This window comes from Heloderma suspectum, chromosome 14 (genome assembly GCF_057233095.1).
Source record: "Heloderma suspectum isolate Gila_16-S chromosome 14, 16-S_ref, whole genome shotgun sequence".
NCBI lineage: Eukaryota > Metazoa > Chordata > Lepidosauria > Squamata > Helodermatidae > Heloderma > Heloderma suspectum.
In genome coordinates this window covers 5,562,501-5,582,859 of record NC_139471.1, presented here as the reverse complement: position 1 = coordinate 5,582,859, position 20,359 = coordinate 5,562,501, and the positions used below count along the sequence as shown (strand labels likewise).

The 20,359-nt window shown below is 49.6% G+C and overlaps 1 protein-coding gene across 1 annotated transcript in view; it reads left to right on the top strand.

Annotated features, from left to right (window-relative positions):
• The first annotated feature begins 2,098 nt into the window (after positions 1–2,098).
• The window catches only part of ADAMTS13 (ADAM metallopeptidase with thrombospondin type 1 motif 13), a 46,850-nt gene continuing 28,589 nt past the window's right edge, over positions 2,099–20,359 (top strand). Inside the window, exons 1-13 of the mRNA XM_084820898.1 lie at positions 2,099–2,252; positions 3,738–3,786; positions 4,812–5,095; positions 6,089–6,233; positions 7,001–7,140; positions 7,786–7,869; positions 9,899–10,023; positions 11,463–11,609; positions 12,136–12,270; positions 13,874–14,024; positions 15,207–15,311; positions 16,198–16,349; positions 18,839–18,902. Coding sequence (XP_084677024.1) covers positions 2,178–2,252; positions 3,738–3,786; positions 4,812–5,095; positions 6,089–6,233; positions 7,001–7,140; positions 7,786–7,869; positions 9,899–10,023; positions 11,463–11,609; positions 12,136–12,270; positions 13,874–14,024; positions 15,207–15,311; positions 16,198–16,349; positions 18,839–18,902 — 1,656 coding nt within the window. The 5' untranslated portion in view covers positions 2,099–2,177. The remainder of the gene's footprint in view (positions 2,253–3,737; positions 3,787–4,811; positions 5,096–6,088; positions 6,234–7,000; positions 7,141–7,785; positions 7,870–9,898; positions 10,024–11,462; positions 11,610–12,135; positions 12,271–13,873; positions 14,025–15,206; positions 15,312–16,197; positions 16,350–18,838; positions 18,903–20,359) is intronic.

The window sequence follows — 20,359 nt, the reverse complement described above, 5'->3', positions numbered from 1 at the left end:
CTGTGTGTGCAGGAAGCTGGACTAGAAAGGCCTCTGATCTGAGCCTGCCTAACTGCCATTCTTACGATCACTATTGAGGTGTGAGGCTGCTGCAGGAGTGTTCACGACTGGGGACCTGGAGCAGCTTGGAGGAAGCCTGGACTGTGATTGTGAAGCCCCTGGCACCATGGGTGTTTTTTTAAACCACCACCTCAACTTGGGGAAGGCCCCATCCCTTGCAGGATCGGGCCAGGAGGGGTTAAGAAAGCAAAGGGGTAGACAAAAAGGATGTTTAATTTGACATAGCTGGTGTCTGAGGCACAAACAATGCTCGTATGATTATACCAAGCTCCCCTGAAGAAGGGCCTGTCTATGGTCCAAAATGCATTGGAATTGTTCTCATTGAATTAAGCGTCCTTTTTGTCTACCCTTTTGCTTTTGGCATTCCTCGGCAGCATCCCTTTTTGTTGGCTTCAGGAGGAGTTAATGCCGATTCTGCAACCCTAAAGAGAAAAAAGACACAGATCCGCATATGTAAAGATGCACATTTAGAAACAATTAGGATAGTTTAAACCAGGGGTCCCCAAGCAGTACCGGTCTGTGGCCTGTTAGGAACCAGGCTTTAGGGGTGTGTGAAATCCCCTTACCTTGAGTCTGTGGGGGTCTGCAGGAGGGGGAGGCGATCCGTTCCTCCCCCCCAGAATCCTCGCCAACCCTGGCCGGCTCTGCAGCGAGTCCGCAGAGCTGCTGGCCAGCTCCAGCTGCTGGCGGACTTCCAGCTGCTGGGACACAAATGGCGTCCCCGTAGCAGATGCCATTTGTGTCCCTTTTCAAGTAATAGGCTACATAAATCTTTACGGAGCCTATTACTGCAAAGAACAGGGACGCAAATGGCGTCCGCAACGCAGACGCCATTTGCATCCCAGCGGCCAGAAGCCTGCCAGCAAAACCATCCCCCCCCGGGTCCGTGGAAAAATTGTCTTCCACGAAACTGGTCCCTGACTCCCTGGTTCCAAAAAGGCTGGGGACCGCTGGAAACAAAAATACATTTTCTCACAGTGGGGAAGCCTATAACTAGGTGACCATTGGGTGCTCAGTTTGCCGGCTGCAAACTCTGGATGGGCAGTTTCAAGGTCCTTCCTGCTCTCCCTGCTTTTTATAGTCCTTTTTCTTCAAACTGGACAGCCCTTCAAATAGAGAACTGTTCTCTGTAAAGCAGGACATATGGCCACCCTGAAAGCTGCATGTGAGGGTCAGTCGCGCCTTCCTCATGATGCCCTGGCATTTTATTTGGCATCAAAATCTTACCTTCTGGCTTTGGAAGGCTATAGGAGGGCCCCAATATTCTAAAATTGTGGGATGTCAAGGCTGGGGCTCCTGGATTTCACTAAGGGCTCTGCTCTCTCTCCCCCACACCCCCAGTCATTCAAGTTCTGGCCTGTGGCCCATTCATAGATGGAAAGCACTACTTACAGGGCAGCAGTTGTCAAACACTTAACATGTTGCTGAATCCAGGGAGTCAGAGGGGAGATCATATTTATTCTTTTTATCCCACTCCTCAGCTAAAAAGACCCCCAAAGCAGCTGACATGAAATCAGTAAAACAAGACGGTCCCTGCCCACAGGCTTCCAATTTGAAGAGACACAGCACACAAGGAAGAAAGGATGGGGAGGGAGGAGGAAAAAACGAAGTCCTCTTTCAGCATGGCCCTGCTGCTGCTCTAACAGCAGAGTTTCTTCTTCCAGTGTTTGAGGGAGGCTACCTTGCTCCCTTTCTCTAGCAGTGGGAATCCCCAGCCTTATTGATTGCCTTAAGTTGCAATCTTTTATGCACCCTTACCTGGGAGTATGCTCCACTGGAAATAGTGCAACTTAATGACTGAACGTGCATCGAATCTAGTTGTAAGAGGCACCAATGCCTTCTTGTTTTCTCGGGGCTTTTTTGCCCATCCGAAATCTGTTTCCCATCACGCTTGTTTGGCTGTCACAAATCTGCAAACATTGCACAAGGCTGCCCTCCGCCCTCCAGCTGCAGCTAGCAGCAAAACCTCCCGCCCCCCGGCCCCGAACACCCCTCTCGTTTGCTTGAACTCGGCGCCCTTCCGGGCCTCATCTGCTCCATACATGCGAATGTACAGGCCCAAAGAAACCTGAAGTTTTGACGCTGGCTGAGCAAGGGTTGGCTGCAGCTCTTGCAACATGACCATCAAGCCTTGGGCATTTTTTTTCGCAGCGTTCCCCCTGGGAATTTGCTGGCTCTGCAGAACCCAGGCGGTAAGTTTGATCTCCAGCAAACGGAAAGTGGGGGGAGTTTGTTTCCTTTAGGACTAGCAAATGGACCCAGCTTTGCAAGGGTTGGAATAGCCCTTCGTTTGATACAGCAAGGGCTTCAAGCAAACATATGCAGCAGCCAGAGTTGAACTCATTGTGCCTGTGCCTTCTGAGTGAAGTCATGGCCACAGGCACTCCGAGGAACGGACCCTGCCCTGGTGTACCTCTATTGCCCCCTGAAGGAGGGGTCTGTCTACTCCATTCCCTTCAGGGGGGTCCGCCCCACAGCAGGGGGAGGGAGAAACCACCAAAAAACTGTCCCTCGGCTTCCTAATCTCCCCTGGCTTCAAACTGTTATGGACTGCAAAGCTATGTGCTTTTTAGGCAAGATTACCCCGAGTGACTGAAGACGTTACTGCAGGCTTCAACCACATGGACTCATTTAAATTAATTAAAAACAAAATTGCCCCGAGGTGTACACCCCTAGAGTTCCCTGCATATGCATGCCAAGTTTCAGGTGTATAGGTTTAATGGTCTTGGTGCTATGGTGCAGAAAGATGGACAGACATCCTAGAAAATAGATGCCTCGAGTTGATCCACAAAGCATCCAGCTTCTTAACTGAGACTCTGAGATAGTAGGTGAAAGACACCCTGTGTTCTCTCTGTCTGTTTCATTTGGCCCTCTTTCATTCTACCAAAAGGTCCCCATTGAAGTTGCCCTGTTCAGCTTTGGGTCTGACCAAACAAAACAGAAAATGTGTCCCAAGCCTGAACAGTATGCCAATGCAACAGCTGACATGGGCTAACTGGTGATGACAAAGAATATATACAAGAATATCTGATAGTATAATTTTACCTGTGCAAGCTAAAAACATAAACAGCAGAGCAAGGTACAATATGATTGTGCTGGAATGTCCTACAATACCAGAAGTATCCTAGTGCCAAGGAAAACCAAACGTGTTTTGATACAAAGTCTTCATCAGTGGTCTAGGGATTAAAAATGGTGTAGTATGTAAAAGGTATCTCAGAAGGCAAGAAAGCGGATACATACAGACACATTTTACAGGCCAAGTCAGCTTTGGATCTCAGACGCGCACACAACTTTGCAAGTGACACCGTTAGCACATCTAGTGAGCGGTTCTTTGTGTTGCTAGTTTAACGCATGGACAAGAAAGAAATGATCGATCAAATACCTGCAAGGACTGGGGAGTGACTCCGATTTGCAGAAATCAGGAGCAGTCACGCTCCTTCATTAAACAAAAGAAAAACACGGGCTTGCCGAGGGTCTCCATACTTGAAACTCTGGACACGTAAAATACCAGGCCAGAATTGCTGAGCGTTATGGCTTATGGGTAACAAGGAAATGTCCTAGTGGATGCTGTCTGATGGCTCCCACTTCGCTTCGCATACAAGCAGGAGGTCCCATCAAGTCCAGGGTCCAAGTTCTGATGGCTTCTGACACTTTTTCTTTTGTTCTCTCCCTTGCAGACCTTTCTGGGTTCTTTTGCTGTTTTTGGTACTGACTCAGTCTTTGAAGGTAAGGAGATACAGGTGGCAGATGCTGGAGTGAGGGGTGAAGGCAGGGGCAGCCCCACTTCCTGCACTCCCTGAGCCCTTCCACCTTCCCCTCTGTTGAGGGTAGAGCTATGTGTTCTACACAAAGGAACATAGGAAGCTGCCTCAGAGGGCCGGCGTCAAGGGTCAGCATGGCTGGGCACCTGCCGAGGGCCCACACCCCAGCAGCGGCCCGCGGACAGGATTTCCCTGGAGTTGCTCCTCCCCTTCCCCATGGCAACCTGCTTGTTCGCCTGCCTCTCGCTCCCGCCCAGGCAAGGGTGGGGTGAGTTGGAGGGGCAGGAGATGCCACGGCCTCCTGGTCCCCGGGCTCTCTGCCCACCAAGCAAGGAGGAAGAGGAGGAGGAGCAAGGGCAGCTGGTGACCATGCCAGTGAGAAAGTCGACTCACTGAGGGAGGGGGCCCATGGAGGGTGTCTTGCCCAAGCGCCCTCCAAAACCTGCAGTTGGAACTGCTGCCTTATCCTTGGTCCATCTAGCCCAGTGTTGCCGACACTGACTGGCAGCGGCTCTCTAGGGTTTCAGGCAGGAGTTTTCCCAGCCCTACCTGGAGATGCTGGAATCGAACCTGGGACCTTTTGCATACAAAGCCACTGGAGGTGCCCGTGGGTGCTGCGTTGGGGACCCTCACATTATATTTATTCACAGAATAGTAGGGTTGGAAGGGGCCTATAAGACCGTCGAGTCCAACCCCCTGCTCCATGCAGGAATCCAAGTCAGAGCATCCCCGACAGACAGCTGTCCAGCCTCGTCTTGCATGCCTCCAGTGTGGGAGAGCCCACCGCCTCCCCAGGCAATTGGTTCCATTGTCGTATTGCTCTGACAGTCAGGAAGTTTCTCCTGATGTTCAGCCGGAGCTTGTGTGACCCAGAACTTTTGCACGCCGCCCCAGAATCTTTTCGATGAAGGGCAGTGATGCAAGGTTTTAGTTAAATATATAAACGACCATGGCGTCATTAACGCCAGGCCTTTCTGCCCATTTCCACAGCGTCGGAATTTGAGGTTGTGCTCCTGACTTGCTCCTGCCAAGAGGGCCGGGCTGGGCTGACACCTTGCAGTGGACAACACTGTTCCCTCCAAGCCTGGGGGGAGCTCTATGCCTTTGAATTCGTGAAGGATCGAGCTCTTCTTTCTTCCTCTTTTGTGAGCAGCCGGAGCCTGAACTCTTCGGCTACTTTGCTCAGGCGTTTCCAGGGCAATTGCTTTGCCAGGGGGAAAACCTTAAGTCCCCCGGGGGCGGAAGGTCGAATAACGTACTGCGACGGGCAGCTGGTGAGTGTCCTACCATCTGTGCTTCGGGGCAGATGATGTCCTACGTGGCTGGGTGTGGGTAGGGCCGGCCCGATACAATTTCAGTGGAGGCTGGTGGCTCCGATATCACTGGGGCTGTGAATCCACTCTGGGTCCCTGTCAGAACTCCAAAGGAGCTATTCAAGGTCCTGAACCTATTTTGGGGGAATCATTTTGCTGCCTATGGTGAAGGACAAAATGGCGCCCTGCCCCCATTCCATGTACCCACTGGTGTAGTGGGGTGCCCTGTAGACCAGGGATGGGCAGAAAGTTGATCTCCAGACGTTTGGGACCAACTCCCAGCATTCCTGACCATTAGCCATGCTGGCAGGGGCTTCTGGGAGTTGAAGTCCAAAACATCTGGAGCTCTACCTTCTGCCCACCCCTGCTTTCCATTGCCATGTGGAAAATGTCAATTGTGAAGCACATGGCTAACATTTATCTTCTCCCGCAGTGAGGTACACTTCACCAAACCAGAAAATCTCAGTTGATCAGGCTAATTGTTCCTGGGATCTTACAGAGCTGGAGTTAAGAAACACACTAAGTTGAAAGGAAGTTAAAAGCTTTATCGCTGGCCTAATATGGATGAAAGCAAGATTTTGCGAAATCAGATTCTGCAGAGATAGGAGTCTCACAAAGACACAAAGACAAATGGGATGGTCCTAAAGGCATCCAGGTTGCGATGGCTCTGAAAGCACTTATACCGTCCTTCAGTAGAATACAATAGATCCCAATCCTTGGGAAACTTTCTACTCTTTGAGTAACTTTTGACATCTTGCTAATAGTGAAATTTGTTAATGCATTCTGTTAATGCATCTTGCTAATATATTTGAGTAGTTTACGAATGCTAATACATTTGAGCAGCTAACTTAGAGAGGAATTATGGATGGATCAATATATGAAAGGAAATGGGAATAATAAAAAATAATATTTGATCTGAGAAAGAAAGACATATACATACATATTTCCTCCTAGCAAGGATTTGTCATTGTCCATGGGGAGAAGGTTCACATTAGGCCTGTGAGAAGCCAACAACGAAACCTGCTGATGGGCCCAGGTCTTCCCAGCCTTCATGTCATCTTCAGGACTCGGCAGGACGACAGGACAATGACATGGACAGGTAAGGGTTTTTCATGCAGCCGAGGCAAAAACGGGGCGGGGCTGGTCTTGATTTCAATCTGTGTTCTAATGAACCCTTTGCCTGCCTTACCAGAGGTTTCTTCAGGGTAAAATCAGTGTGGTAAGCCATGGCATCTCCTGCTCCTCCTTCAGAACAGAAGAAGAGCCCTGCTGGATCAGACCAAGGGTCCATCTAGTCCAGCACTCTGTTCACACAGTGGTCAACCAGCTGCCCACGGGAAACCCACAAGCAGGACATGAGTGCAACAGCACCCTCCTGCCCATGTTCCCCAGAAACTGGTATACGCAGCCATACTGCCTCTGACACCGGAAATAGCATAGAGCCCTCAGGACTAGTAGGCAATTATAGCTTTCTCTTCCAAGAATTGATCTAACCCCCTTTTAAAGCCATCCAAGTTGGTGGCCATCACTACGTCTTGTGGTAGTGAATTCCATAGTTTAGCTATGTGGTATGTGAAGAAGTATTTCCTTTTCCGCACCTCCATTGTCTGGGCCAGAGCAAGAGGCAGGTGAGCAAGCAGGTTGCAACGGGGAAGAGGAGGAGCAACTCCAGGGGGCTCTTGTCAGTGGGCCCCTGCTGGGGTGTGGGCCCTTGGCAGGTGCCCAACCATGCCTACCCTTGACACTGGCCTTGGTGTGGAAGCACTCCTAGTTCTCTGTTCAGCAACGAAGACTAGAAATGGGTTATACGTGCAGAGAGCCACTAAGGCTTCCTTCCATCCCAAACCTCTTGGTGTTCTATTGTAGAACGAAAGTTTCCATCCCGCGTTCACAGGGCGGCTGAGGGGGACGTGAAGCACCTGGAACTCCTGGTTGTGGTAGGCTCGGATGTCTACCAGTTCCACAAGGAAGACACCGAGAGGTACATTCTCACCAACCTGAACATTGTGAGTGTCTTTTTGGATCTCTGTGATGTTTCTTTGCTGCTTCTGTTGACCTTTTGGAAGCTTGTATTTATGATGTGGTGATAAACTAGACATGGCAAGATGGTAAATGCGCAATGACATCGATATCTAGTTAACAACCTTTTCTAACCTTTTTTTTTAATAATTAGTTTGTATTGCAAAATTTAAACAAAACAAAAATGAGGAGAAAACAGCTACATAGATTTGAATATAGCCATTTCAATGCCTGCATATGAAATGGAGAGAGAGAGAGATGAAAGTATGGGTTTCTAGGAATTATACATAAACTTCAACAAAAGCAGAGCAAATATCCATAGAAGTGTCCATTTGCAAGTGGCGTCTGTATACCCCCCCATTCAAATGTTGGGAGTGTTGTTAAGTCCTCAATCCACTGCATTTTAGGAGGTGAGTGTTTATCCTTCCAGTGTTGTAATATCAGTCTTTTAGCTGTCACAGCAGCACAGAGAATGCATTTGCGGTGACCGTGCGTTAACTTCCAGCAAGCAGGTAGATAATGTAAGAGAACACTGTAAATCAGCAAAAGCATTAGTTGTTGGATGTGTCCATTTTAAAGCTCACGGCCTCACCCTAAAACCCATTTTGGACATTTTTTCCCCTTCTCCACAGGGAGCAGAGCTTCTTCGAGATGCCTCACTGGGAGCTCAGTTCAGGGTTCACCTGCTCAAAATGATTGTCCTCACACAACCTAAGGTAAAAATAAATAAATTGGAGACTGCCCAGGCCTAGATATGTGAAGGCTGGGGCCAGGGGGGTGAAGCCAGAAAGAGTGTTTGTGTGTGTGTGTGTGTGTGTGTAAAAACTCAGTGGGAAATCCCCCCACATGTTTCCTCAGGGATGTTTGGAAAATTTGAGGGCACCCATTTTTTCTGGTTGTTTCCCCTAGGCCTTCACATTTTTAGCCAGGCCTACAGAAGCTTGAAGTTGGACCTGGCCCAGCAAGCTACCTGGGACTGAGTGTGGAACATAGCTGTGTGGAACATTGGCCCCTGTGATTGGCAGGCAGCGTGAAGCCTTTGGATTGGCTGAGGCCTACTATAAATACGAGGTTTTGGCCCTTGCCTGGTCAGCAGAGCAGGCCCAACTGTAGTTTGGGCTACTGGCTCCAGCTATGGCTCAAGCCCTCCCTCCCAACTGACTTCCAGGACCCTGGGTTGGGCGTTGCAAACTCCAGGGCTGGATCAACCCCCTGCTAGGCCAGGCCTGGCCTGGCCTTGATACAATCCTAGGAAGAGGTGGAACAGAAATGGGAAGCCAAAGCCACTGAATAAAATAGCCTCCTGTGGAGACAAGGCCCTTCTGACACCAAACTTCTTTACATATGAAACAGTCCTTGATGCTTAAGGTGTGATCCTGCGGTGGAATCCAGAGATGTTGGATTGGGGAAGGGAGGCGCATGAAATGTGGAGAGTGAGGGAAGAGAAGCTGATTTTAGGAAAATAAGAAGTTGGGAGATCTCTTGTGCACATGTTTGCCCCTAATGTGGCAGCCTGACGGGAGTTTACTAGCTCTTTTTTATTTTTCCTCAGGTGGCTGTTCTAGAAATAGCTCCTTCCTTAAGCTGTTTCATCCCACAAGGGGAAAGGTTTAGGTATCTAGTAGTCCACTTTAGAGTGCAGCCTCCAGAGTTGCATTTTGTATGGCAGGGCTGGCGTCACGGGTCGGCATGTTCGGGCACTTGCCGAGGGCCCACACCCCAGCAGGGGCCTGCTTACAAGAACCCCCTGGACTTCTTCCTCCTCTTCCCCATCGCAACCTGCTTGTTCCCCTGCCTCTTGCTCTGACCCAGACAACGGCGGTGGTGAGGAGGAGGAGCAGGAGATGCCATGGCCTATTTGCTCACCGGCTCTCTGCTTGTCAAGCAAGCGAGTGGTAGCAATGGTGAAAAAGATCCTATAGCAGCTGGTGACAATGGCAGTGAGAAGGTAGACTCTCTGAGGGAGGGAGCCCATTGAGGGCGTCTTGCCCAAGGGCCCTCACAGTTTGGGACCAGGCTACCTGAAAGACCACATTCTCTCATACAAGCCCCCCCCCCCGCCCCGTTTTTAAGATCTTCTAGGGAGGTCCTTCTCTCAGTCCTGCCACCATCGGAGCACGTTTGTTGGGGGTGCAAGAGAGCGCCTTCTTGGTGGCTGCTCCCATGCTCTGGAACTCCCTGCTGAGGGAGGTGGGATTGGCTTGCTCCCATTTTGTTGACCTCCTGCTGGCAGGCAAATTCTTTTTTTTTTTTAATCCAAGCAGGCTTTGGCTGTAAGCTACCCTGTTGCTGAAGGGTTATTTTTTCATTGGTTGGGTGCCACTCATTTCTTTTATCGTTGTGGTTTTAATTGTGCTTTCCATTTATTTGTCTTAACGATTGTTTTAATTAACTTTTTGCTTTAGTCTTGGTCTTATTCTTAGTTATTTTATTTTATTTTATTTTGTTACATTTCAATACCACCCAACAGCCAAAGCTCTCTGTGCGGTTCACAACAGTTAAAACCCTAAAATACAACATGATAAAACATAATTGTTATGTTTTATTATATTTATAAACATAATTGTTAGCGTCCTTGAGCACCATTTTTTGGTGGAAAGGCAGGAGATAAATAAAATAATGTCTGTAAGTGAATGAGCATCATGTGTGGGACTTGCTTCCACCTAAGAGACTTGCTTAGGCTCAGACTCTGATTTTGCTTTCCTGAACTTGTGGCTAGTTGCTCAGGGTCCATTTTCTCTCCAGGAAGGCATCGATATCTCCACCAACATCACTTCCTCCATTATCAGTGTTTGTGAATGGGCCACGACGGTCAACCCTGAGAATGATTCGGATCCTCACCATGCGGATCTTGTTCTGTATGTGACCAGGTAATGAAGCTTCCTCCTGCCTTTTTGAGTCATGTGCAATGGACAGTGGACAAAAACAGGCCTAGGGGTGTGCCAGGTTTTGCTCCCCCGCCACGCTGCTGTGAACACAAGGCCACTAGGAATGGTGTGGAGGAACACCCAATGCTGTAGCATTGTTAAGCTTGCTAGTGTAGCCAAGTTCTGATTTCAAAAACTCTGTCCTCTTAGACAGTTAGTGGAGCCAGGATGGAATCTGGTACATCGCAGGTGGAGTTCGCTAGAATTGAGTGTTTTTGTTCTTCAGACTCCAGTGGAGGTTACCTGGATTAGATGTATGATACTGACCAGTAAAATACTGACTTTTGTTGGGAATCCTGTCAGTGCCTGGATAAGAGACCGCTGGAGACCTCTTAAAAAGTGCCTCCTCCAGTACTGATTAGCCAGAGAGACCCTGCTCACGGTTACAATTCTCTTAGCCCCCACTTCGCTTCAGTGCCCAAACATAGACATAGAGCTTCAGCTATTGGGCAGTACAGAAATGAAATAAATAAATAATTAAAAAAAATAGACAGACGAGAGGCTTTAGTCTACAGCTTTTAATCTATTACTTCACAGGGTCATACAGATACAAATTCTCAGAGAAACTCTCTGTCAACAAGGAATACCTCCAGGGGATCCAAATGGAATTTACAAGAGTTGCCCACCGTTTGAAACTCCCACCGTTTGAAGAGGGAGGTGGTCTCGCTAGCCTAACAAGGGGGGGGTCCCTCTCTTCTCATGAAGCCTCTAAGCGCAGCTTCTCACGCAAGGCCAATCGGGTAGACCGTCTAAGTTCTGCCCCTGCCTTCTCTCTCTTTGCTCTGCATCTGCGCCTGGCATCTATTAGGTCAGCCTCCTGTTCACTGCCTCTCATCGGGGGGAGGTGAGGCGGGACCCTCAAGCTCAGCCATCTGTACGTTTGTAACCTGAGAAGCAGGCCTACTCATATCTGGACTAGCCAGGGAAAACACCTCCCCCATGTCTGATGGTTCTCCTTCAGAATCTGAACTGCTATCCCACTCCCTGTGCTCAGAAACACCCCTGACACTCATGATCCCACCAGTGAGCAAGGCTTGTGGTACGGTGACCCAAGACAGGGCCTTCTTGGTGGTGACTTCCCAATTGTGGAATTCTCTGCCCGGTGAAGTGTGGTTGGCTCCCACATTGTTGAGTTTTAGACAATCTCTAAAACATATTTGTTCACCTGGGCTTTGGAAATGTAACTTGGCCCTGGAACCTTATTGCTTAAAGACTGATTTTTCAGACAACTGTTTTTAAACATGGCCATGATGGCTGAGGATGATGGGAGTCATAGTCCAACACATCTGGAGGACACCAGGTTGGGGATTGCTGGCCTAGCAAGTGTTCTGCCTTTCTCTCTGTTGCTCCACTGTTCCTCCTCTTTTCCTGGTTCTCCTTAGATTTGACCTGGAGCTCCCTGATGGAAACAAGCAGGTGCGTGGTGTCACCCAGCTGGGCGGGGCCTGTTCCACCGCTTGGAGCTGTGTCATCACTGAGGACACAGGATTTGGCTTGGGAGTCACCATTGCCCATGAGATTGGACACAGGTGAGTGGGCAAGGAGAACAAAAGGGTCTGGAGAAAGTCTCTAGTATCTCTGGGGGCCATGGTAACTCATCCCTAGTATCTCAGGGAGCCATGGTAACTCATCTCTAGTATCTCAGGGGGCCATGGTAACTCATCTCTAGTATCTCAGGGGGCCATGGTAACTTATCTCTAGTATCTCAGGGGGCCATGGTAACTCCTCTCTAGTATCTTTGGGGGCCATGGTAACTCCTCTCTAGTATCTTTGGGGGCCATGGTAACTCCTCTCTAGTATCTTTGGGGGCCATGGTAACTCCTCTCTAGTATCTTTGGGGGCCATGGTAACTCAGATCTAGTATTTTCAGGACCCATGGTAACTAATTTCTAGTTACCTTTGGGGGCCATGGTAACTTATCTCCCCGCCTCCCTCAGGCTAGCCTCCAAGTATTAAGTGGAATCTCCCAAAGATCAACTCTGGGCTTGGGACAGTGTCAGGGAATGCTCACCACAAAGTGTCCATTTTCCTTTTTTGTTTCTGTTTTTACTGCAGTTTTGGGATCCAGCATGATGGAGAAGGAAACCGATGCTTTGGGAACGGACACATTATGGGCTCCGAAGGTGGTCACAACAGCGTGGACCTGACTTGGTCTGTGTGTAGCAGAGAGCAGCTCTTAGCCTTTGTCAGGTAAAAGCTCTGAGCTGGTGTTCTATCTGTGTTTTTTGTGTTCTCTTAGGCACACATCTGACGGGATGGGAGGGAAAGGGCAGGCAAGAGAAGCCACAAATAGATACTGCTTGGAGGTCTTTGGTGCTCACGGGAGGTGCTTTGGTGCTCATGGGAAATCCAAGATCCCATGAATGTATGCACAGTCATTCCCCACCCACCCCGCCCTCAAATCTGTTCTTCACAGAAAAAATTGAAGTGGCTACACCTGTCTCTCATGCTGTAAGGAAAGCGGCTCCCTGCATTTTGTTGTTATAATTATTTTCATTCAGCAGTAACAAAGAAGAGAAAAAAGTAGGAAATACATGAAAGAAAAAAAGAAGAATCATACACAATACCTTATAAAAATATCTTGCTACAAATGAAATAACTGATGAAAATATATCTTCCAAATCTACAGGTTCTTTCCCTGGTAGCCACACCTCACACCATTATGGGCAGCAGCACCCAGAAAAGAACCTTCCAAGATGACCTTAGCAATCGGGCAGGAAGGAGGCCCTCCTTTGGGTAGACTGGTCCTAAGCCAGAATAGAATACACATACAATTCACAGTGAAAACAGAGAGCATTTAAAACAGAGCTATAAGAAATTAAAGGAATTAAATGCGTGGCTACCAAGTCTGTAGCCAAAGCCACCCTTCCCTTTTCCTACCTTAGCACCCCATGAACCATATGCTGCAATGTCTGGTACAAATTCTAGGGCAGCACAAATGTTCCTTTCTCCGACGTCCATTTCATCCTTACAACAAACTTGCGAGGTAGGTTAGGCTGAGAGAGTGACTGGCCAAAGGTCACCCGGTGAGCTTCCTGGCCAAGGGGTTATGTTTGGTCCCAAGTCCGATAGGTGAACCGCTACAGCTCTCCAAGGTAAGTTTCCTCAGCCCCGTACAACCCACTGGGAGCCACTGAGACCTGAGCCGCGCCCCTTCATCTGCACTGACACCCCACCCACCCCAGTTTCTTGGTGTGATGCTGTATTTATTTTTTATTTATGTATTTATTTATTACATTTCTATACCATCCGATAGCCGAACTTCTCTGGGCAGTTTACAAACGTTAAAAATATTAAAAATACAATACGCAAAATTTACAAACATAAAACACACACAAACAGACAGTATACACAGAGACAACCTATATCTAAAAACAACTCTGAGCAATCAGCCAAACCATAAAACAAATCCAGGATCAATTGAAAGTCTTTTTATCCTGCTCCTCAGCTAAAAAGCCTCCTGGAGGGGCTTTCAGACAAACAGTAAAACAAGGCAGTTCCCTGCCTGCAGGCTTACAATCGAAAAGGACACAGCACACAAAAAACAGGGATAGGGAGGGAATAGGAAAAAATAAAGTAGTATTTCATCAAGGCTGGTGGAATGGGCCTACTTCTCCTTTCATCTCCCTCAGTACAGTCTGCTGAAATCAGTAAGGTGGAACCCAGGAACGGGTTTTTATAGGTCTCATCTTAACCACTCTGAGCTCTTGAACCCATTTAAATGAACAAAATAGTGGTGGTTGAGCTTCCCCAAACTAACCCACAAGCTGTGTGTCTCGTGGTTTTTCACCAGTACAGGCCAAGCAAGCTGCACGGATGACCTGCCAGACCTCCAGGATGGTATCCCAGGAGGGAAGCCAGGCCTGTATTATGGGGTGGACGAGCAGTGTAAAATCGCCTTTGGGGGCGGCGCTACAGCCTGCAGTTTTGCTGGACACGACATTGTAGGTAGAACGCTTTTCACTGGGTTGTGCTGACATTATTTATAATCATAAAAGAGGATGTGTGTCCGTTTGTCCATCTGTGCCATAGCACCAAGACCATGAAACCTAGACCCCTGGAACTTGGCATGCATACTAAGGGCATATTTTGTTTTTATAATTCATTCATTAATTTTAATTAATTTTAATGGGTCCATGTTCTTGAAGCCTGCAGTAGAATCTTCAACCACTAGGTGGCAGACATCCCCAACCAGCGCATAGCTTTGCAGTCCATACAGTTTAAAGCCAGGGGAGATTAGAAGGCTGAGGGACAGATTTATACTCCTGCTCCCTCCCCACTGCTGTGGGGCACCCCCCTCCATTGGAATGGAGTGGGTAGACCCCTCCCACAGGGGGTTATAGGGGTGCACAATGGCAGGGGCCTTGCCTAGGGATGCCAGTGGGCATGGCTTCACTCAGATGGGGCGGGCACAATGTGTCCAGCTCTGATGGCTACATAACTTTGCTTGAGGGCTTTGCTGTATCAAACTAAGTGCTATTCCAGCCCATGTGAAGCTGGGTCCATTCACTAAGATGTAATAATAAATACAATACTAAGGCTTCCCATGCTTTATAATATATAAAGTGCTTCAGGTATGTTGCCTTTCTCAACTTGTATCTGTTTCATTTCTTCATGTTGTTATTTTTAGGCCGACTTGCAGGCTTGTCCCTCCAAAGGTAGCTTGAAACTTTATTAAAACACAGAACTCAGAATAATGTATTACGAATCATACCCATAAAGTATAAAACACTAAAAAATCAAAAAGCATTATAGTGGTAGCAGACACTATAAAAAGTCTTTAGGGACTTTAAGTTTGGCCAGTAATATTGCAAATTTGGGGGGAGGACAATGAAGTTGAGAGGATGGTTTGCCCAAAGCCCCTGAACCTAGTTAGGCTGCCAGATTGCAGCCTGGAGATTGAATTAAATTTCCCCACAGCTTGTCTTGTCACTTTTTCTCTGTAGAGAGTGCAGGTAAGGGGGAAATTCAGCGGTGGTGGGAAGGGCAGGGCACCCTTGGGGTGATGCCGGTTGTGCACCCCTGCTCCATTTGATCCTCATGACAACCTTGTCTGGTAAGCCAGGGGTTGATACAGGAGCATGGACGTCCCTCCCTCCCACTGCCCCTCTTTCTTCTTTTTTCAGGACATGTGCAAAGTTCTCTCTTGCCACACGAATCCAGCCGACCAGTCCAGTTGTACCCGGCTCCTTGTTCCCCTCCTGGATGGTACCGAATGCGGGATCAACAAGGTAAGAGTCTTCTGAGAAGGAGCGGTCATAGAAACAGGTGGCTGAAAGCAGCAATACGATGGGACAGTGTTCCTATACCCAGTGGGAGTGGAATGCGGTGGGATCAGGCCTCACCAGGGATTCAGCACAGGTGAGGGCCAGGGAGAGGTTTAGTGGTAGTTGAAGACCTGGTTTGCATGTAATGACACCCATGGGTTAAATAACCCGTGGGCTGTCATGCACAGGTGGGAGAGAGTTGCTTGAGGAGTGCCTGCTACTTCTGCTTTTACTTAGCAACCCACGAGCAGCTCCTTTATAGGCTGCTGAGCGTGACGTCCAAACCAAGACCGCTGGGTTGTTTAGGGGCTAAACAACCCTGCCGTTAAACCATGGCTTGTTATGTGGTTAAGTGTTGGGTTTAGATCCTAAAAAACTAGGGACCCGGTTTCAGACGTCACACTCAGCAACTTACAAAGGAGCTGCTTGTGAGTTGCTGAGGAAAAGAGAAAGTGGTGGGCGCCCTCTCCTGCTCATCCCCGACAGCCCATGGGTTGTTTAACCCATAGGTTGTTGTTATGTGCAAACTGGCCCCAAGAATCAGCCTGTAAGCTTCTATGGGCCGGATGGTTGGGCCGTGACTCATCAGCTCCAGCGGAAGTCAATAGACAGGAGAGGATGAATTTCGGTCTAGGGAGCAGGATTTGGGGAGGAGGGAGAAAGGTAGCATGAACCAGAGTAACTGGGAAGACAATCCCAAATTATCTATTTTATTGACATATTATTAATATTTATGTACCGCCTTATTTGCTAAAAAGCCATCAAGGCGATAAAACCTTAACCTGATTGTAAAAACAAGAGCATTACAAACATTGAAACGGCATAAAACATGAAAATGGCACCGTTCCAGTGGTGCTCCAAAGGCCGCTGCAGCTCCTTGGAAGACCTGCACCCCGTCGCGGTGGTGCACGGGCACTGGTCTGGCTGGACCGCCTTCACCGCCTGCTCCCGGAGCTGTGGAGGGGGAGTCATGGCCAGGTGGCGACAGTGCAACAACCCCAGGTGAGTAAGGCCTTGCTCTCGCCGAGCCGGGGTGGGACTCTTAGGCGGCTGTGTCTGAGGGGCAGTGCCGGCTCTAGGTTTTGGGGGGCCCTTGGGCAAGACACCCTCAGTGGCCTCCTCCCTCAGTGGGGCTGCCTCCTCACCCCCACTGTCACCAGCTGCTCTTTCTCCTCCTCCTCTTCCTCCTCCTTGCTCCCACTTGCTTGCTTGGCAGGTGGGGGGCCAGGGAGCCAGGTGGCCATGGCGCCTCCTTTTCCTCCTTCTCGCCACCTCCGTTGCCTGGGCCAGAGCGAGAGGCAGGGGAACACGCAGGTTGCAAGAGGGCTCTTGTCAGTGGGACCCTGCTGGGGTGTGGGCCCTCGGCAGGTGCCCGGCTGTGCCGACCCTGGCAAAGGGTTAGAGGCGTGGCTTTCAGGATGTGTTCCATGGGTGGCAAAGAGGCTTTTCAGGGTGTCTCCACTGAAAAGATAAAGCAGGCACGCTTCCCTGAACGGTGACTTTCCTGGTCCTGTGTGCAGCCTGAGCAGATGTGGAGGTGGCAACAGAGAGACTCGCCACAGCCCCAGCCAGAGCTCTGTGTGAAGTGATTTGGGCAGGTCCGCATGACCGCTTTAAACTGCTATCGGTTTTGCTGGTAAGTGCAGCAGCGTAGCAGTTCCGCAAAGTCCAAACAGGACACTGCTACCCTGTTAGTGGTAGTTGAGTCAGCGGAGCAACCAGCACCACTGAGGTGACCTTCGCACCAGGTTGCCTCCTGAAGGCGGTTACCTGTGACCAATAGCAACAGCACTTCATAGAAATGGATCTGCTGTGTCTGCTTTGGGTTTTGTTGCAGAACTGCTATCCGAGCACTGCATGAAGCAGGAAAGGGAATGTTCCGTTTCCTGCTTTTCCGCTACATACTCTCTAGGTGGCATATAGCGGACTAGTGCAAATACACAAGTGAAAAAAAGCATTTTCTTTCATTTTACAATTACATACCGCATTTTCCCTGCTCTAAAGAAAAACTCACCAAAAGTGCTCTTTAGACACAGAAGGAAAACTGGAGGGTCATGACGTTGCCTAAAGAACCCATAGACAACCGTGAGTAGGGAATGAAGAGCATATAATAAATGTCTCATGTAGAAAAGCTTAGGAACATCGGAAGCTGCCATATATTTAGTCAGAACCTTGGTCCTTCTAGCCCGGCGTTGTCGACACTGACTGGCAGCAATGGCTCTCTGGGGTTTTAGGCAGGAGTTTTTCCATCTAGCCCTACCTGGAGATGCCAGGGATCGAACCTGGGACTTTCTGCATGCAAAGCATCTGCACCACCACTGAGCTACGGCCCTTCTCCCTAAAAGAAGTAAGATTCCAGTCCTCATGGTGCTGAATAAAGGACGGCGCATCGAAATCTGCTTTATCCTGAGTCAGACCCTGGGTCCATCTAGCTCAGTATTGTTGACACTGACTGGCAGCAGCGGCTCTCCTGGGTTTCAACTTAGTGGTTGCCTCCAATGTTAGCCCTACTTAGAGTAGACCCACCAAAATCAATGGGTCTGAAGTTAGTTAGGGCTAACTTAACTCCCATTCATTTCAGTGGGCCTAATCTTAAGTAGGGCAGACATTGGGTGCTACCCAATAGCTTTTTCCAGGTATACCTGTAAATGCCAAGGGCCTTCTGCAAGTAAAGCAGGTGTTGGGAACTATTTTGGGGTGGGGTGGAGACCTGACTCCCCACCCACCCACCCACCCACCCAGACTCGCTGGATGGGCCCAGGCCCCCTGCCATCACTCGGTCTCTGGTCAGCACTTGGCCCAGGGCTCCTGCTTTGCTTCACGTGGGCTTTCCCCAGGTGGGGAAACCCCCCACACAGTGAAGGCAGTTCTTCAGTTGGCGCCTCGCCCGGGACAGCTTCATTGGAGATAACAGCGGGGCTTTTCCTGCTAGCCGTTAGGAGCGGGGCTTCAGGGAGGTGCCTTGCTTGAGGTCCTGCAGGCCAGATAGGCTTCGGGCCAAAGGTTCCCCATCCCTGATATAAAGCATGAGCTTTGCCATAGAACTACGTCCCATCCCTCGACAAGGCTGTTTGGTGGCCAGGCATACACCTGGCCAGTGCTGGCAGGTATCCTCTCTGCACTCGGAAAGCAGACTCGTGTTACGGATTGAGGACTGATGAGTCCCATTTTTGTGTCTCACCTGCTTCCATGCATATAGGGCTGGCCCCATCATTAAGCAAAGTGCGGTGGTTGCTTCAGGCTGCAGTTGCTGGGAGGTGGCAGCAAGGTGTTGGAGGAGAGTTGTGGCTGATGCAACCTGCTTTGCACCCCCTAAGCTAGCCTGCTGCCTTCAGGTGTGGTGGAGGACGCGGTCCCGGCACCAGTGTTGAAGAAAGATTTGACAGTCAACTTTTGTACATGGAACGGGAGGGGCTGGCATCTTGTTTTCGTCCTTGGGGAGCAAAATTCATCAGGTTGACCCTGCATATAAAGGTGTTCTTTCCTTCCAGGCCTGCTTTCGGTGGGCGTCAGTGTGAGGGGGAAGACTTGCAAGCAGAGATGTGTAACGTGCAGGTAGGAGGTGCTTTGTTTAAAAAAAAAAAAAAAGTCCTGCCAGCATTCTATTTTGTAAACATGGGAATGCCCCCACCCCCGCCAGTCCCTTTCGTGCACAAACACTTCTGTTGTCTTCCAGAATTCCTTACAGGTGGAATTGGTGTGGTCAGCATCTGTTGAGGAATTTAGACTTCCACTTCTCAGCTTTATGTCAGGGTTCTAGTCCTCAAGGCTATAGAGAAAAGTCTTAGCAGATTCCACAGGTTCTGGTATTCCGTCTTCAATATCTCTAAGCCAGGAATGTTGAACCTCTTTCAACCTGAGGGCCGAATTCCATTGCGGAGAAGCTCTCGGGGGCCGCATTCCAGCAGTGGGCAGGGCCAGAGACAAAAGGGAAGGGGCCAAAAAGACCAGCCTCTTTTAGCTTAAAGCTCTTACTGCCGGTAACTAGGTCTTTGGAGAAGCATTTCGACCATTTAGAATGGGAAAAGAACTGCACAAAAGTTGGGAAACCATCAAATGATTGGTGGTTGAGGGAAAGGGGGTGAGGACGAGGGAAGGGTGTTTGGCCCCGCCCACCACTGGAATGCAGCCCCCAAGAGCTTCTCTGAAATGGAATTTGGCCCTTGGACACCCCTGGCCTATATGGTGTAATCTGCAAAACCACGCTGTCGAAGGGCAGGAACTAGGCTAAGTAAGGGGGAATTCAGGGATGGAGAACTGGCACGTGGAAGGCTGGGTGTGCTTAATCCGTCCTCCGCTTGTTATTTTTTTCCTCCAGTGCTCCCCTAGGCTGCCCCCGCCACTAGCCAGGCTCCAAAACTAGAATTAAGCCCGCTGGGGGGAATGGCCTTGCAGAGGGCACTTCAGGGAAGATTTGGCAGGCACAGGAGGAGCTGAGCACCATTCCCTCGCTCCCACCTGCTGATCTTTTCCTACAAGTGCTGCCTCTGCCTTTGCATGACCTTGACGCAGGAGCGGGCCACTCGTGTCCTTCCAGATGTTTTGGCCTACAGCTCCCATCTGCCCTAGCTGGCATAGCTGATGGGGAGGAAGTGTAGAGATTGGACCCAGCACCTCTGCAGAGGCACCCCCCAAAAAGTGGGAACTGATTTGGAGTCTGACGGGAAGTAGGCAGGAGGGTTTGCTAAAGTGCCAGGGTTGCAGGAGACTCATGGTCCCAGAGGGGAGGTTGTCCGGACTGCAAACTAATCAGTTGCAAAGTTGCCAGCCAGGAGCCTCTTCACCCATTGGAATCCCGGAGCTGGGAGGAGGACGAGGAGTTAGAAATGCGAGATCCCAGGGTGGGACGACAGGCTAGGCGAGAGGAGCAATGTCAGCTCGTGAGGTGTTCTGAAAGTCTGGCTGTGCAGGGAAGGTCCCTATGGGAAGACCCACCCTAAGGGAGGGGCGTAACCAGCCCCTCAGGTTGTCGAAGAGATGGCCAGCACTAGTTTTCATTGCAACTCTCTGAC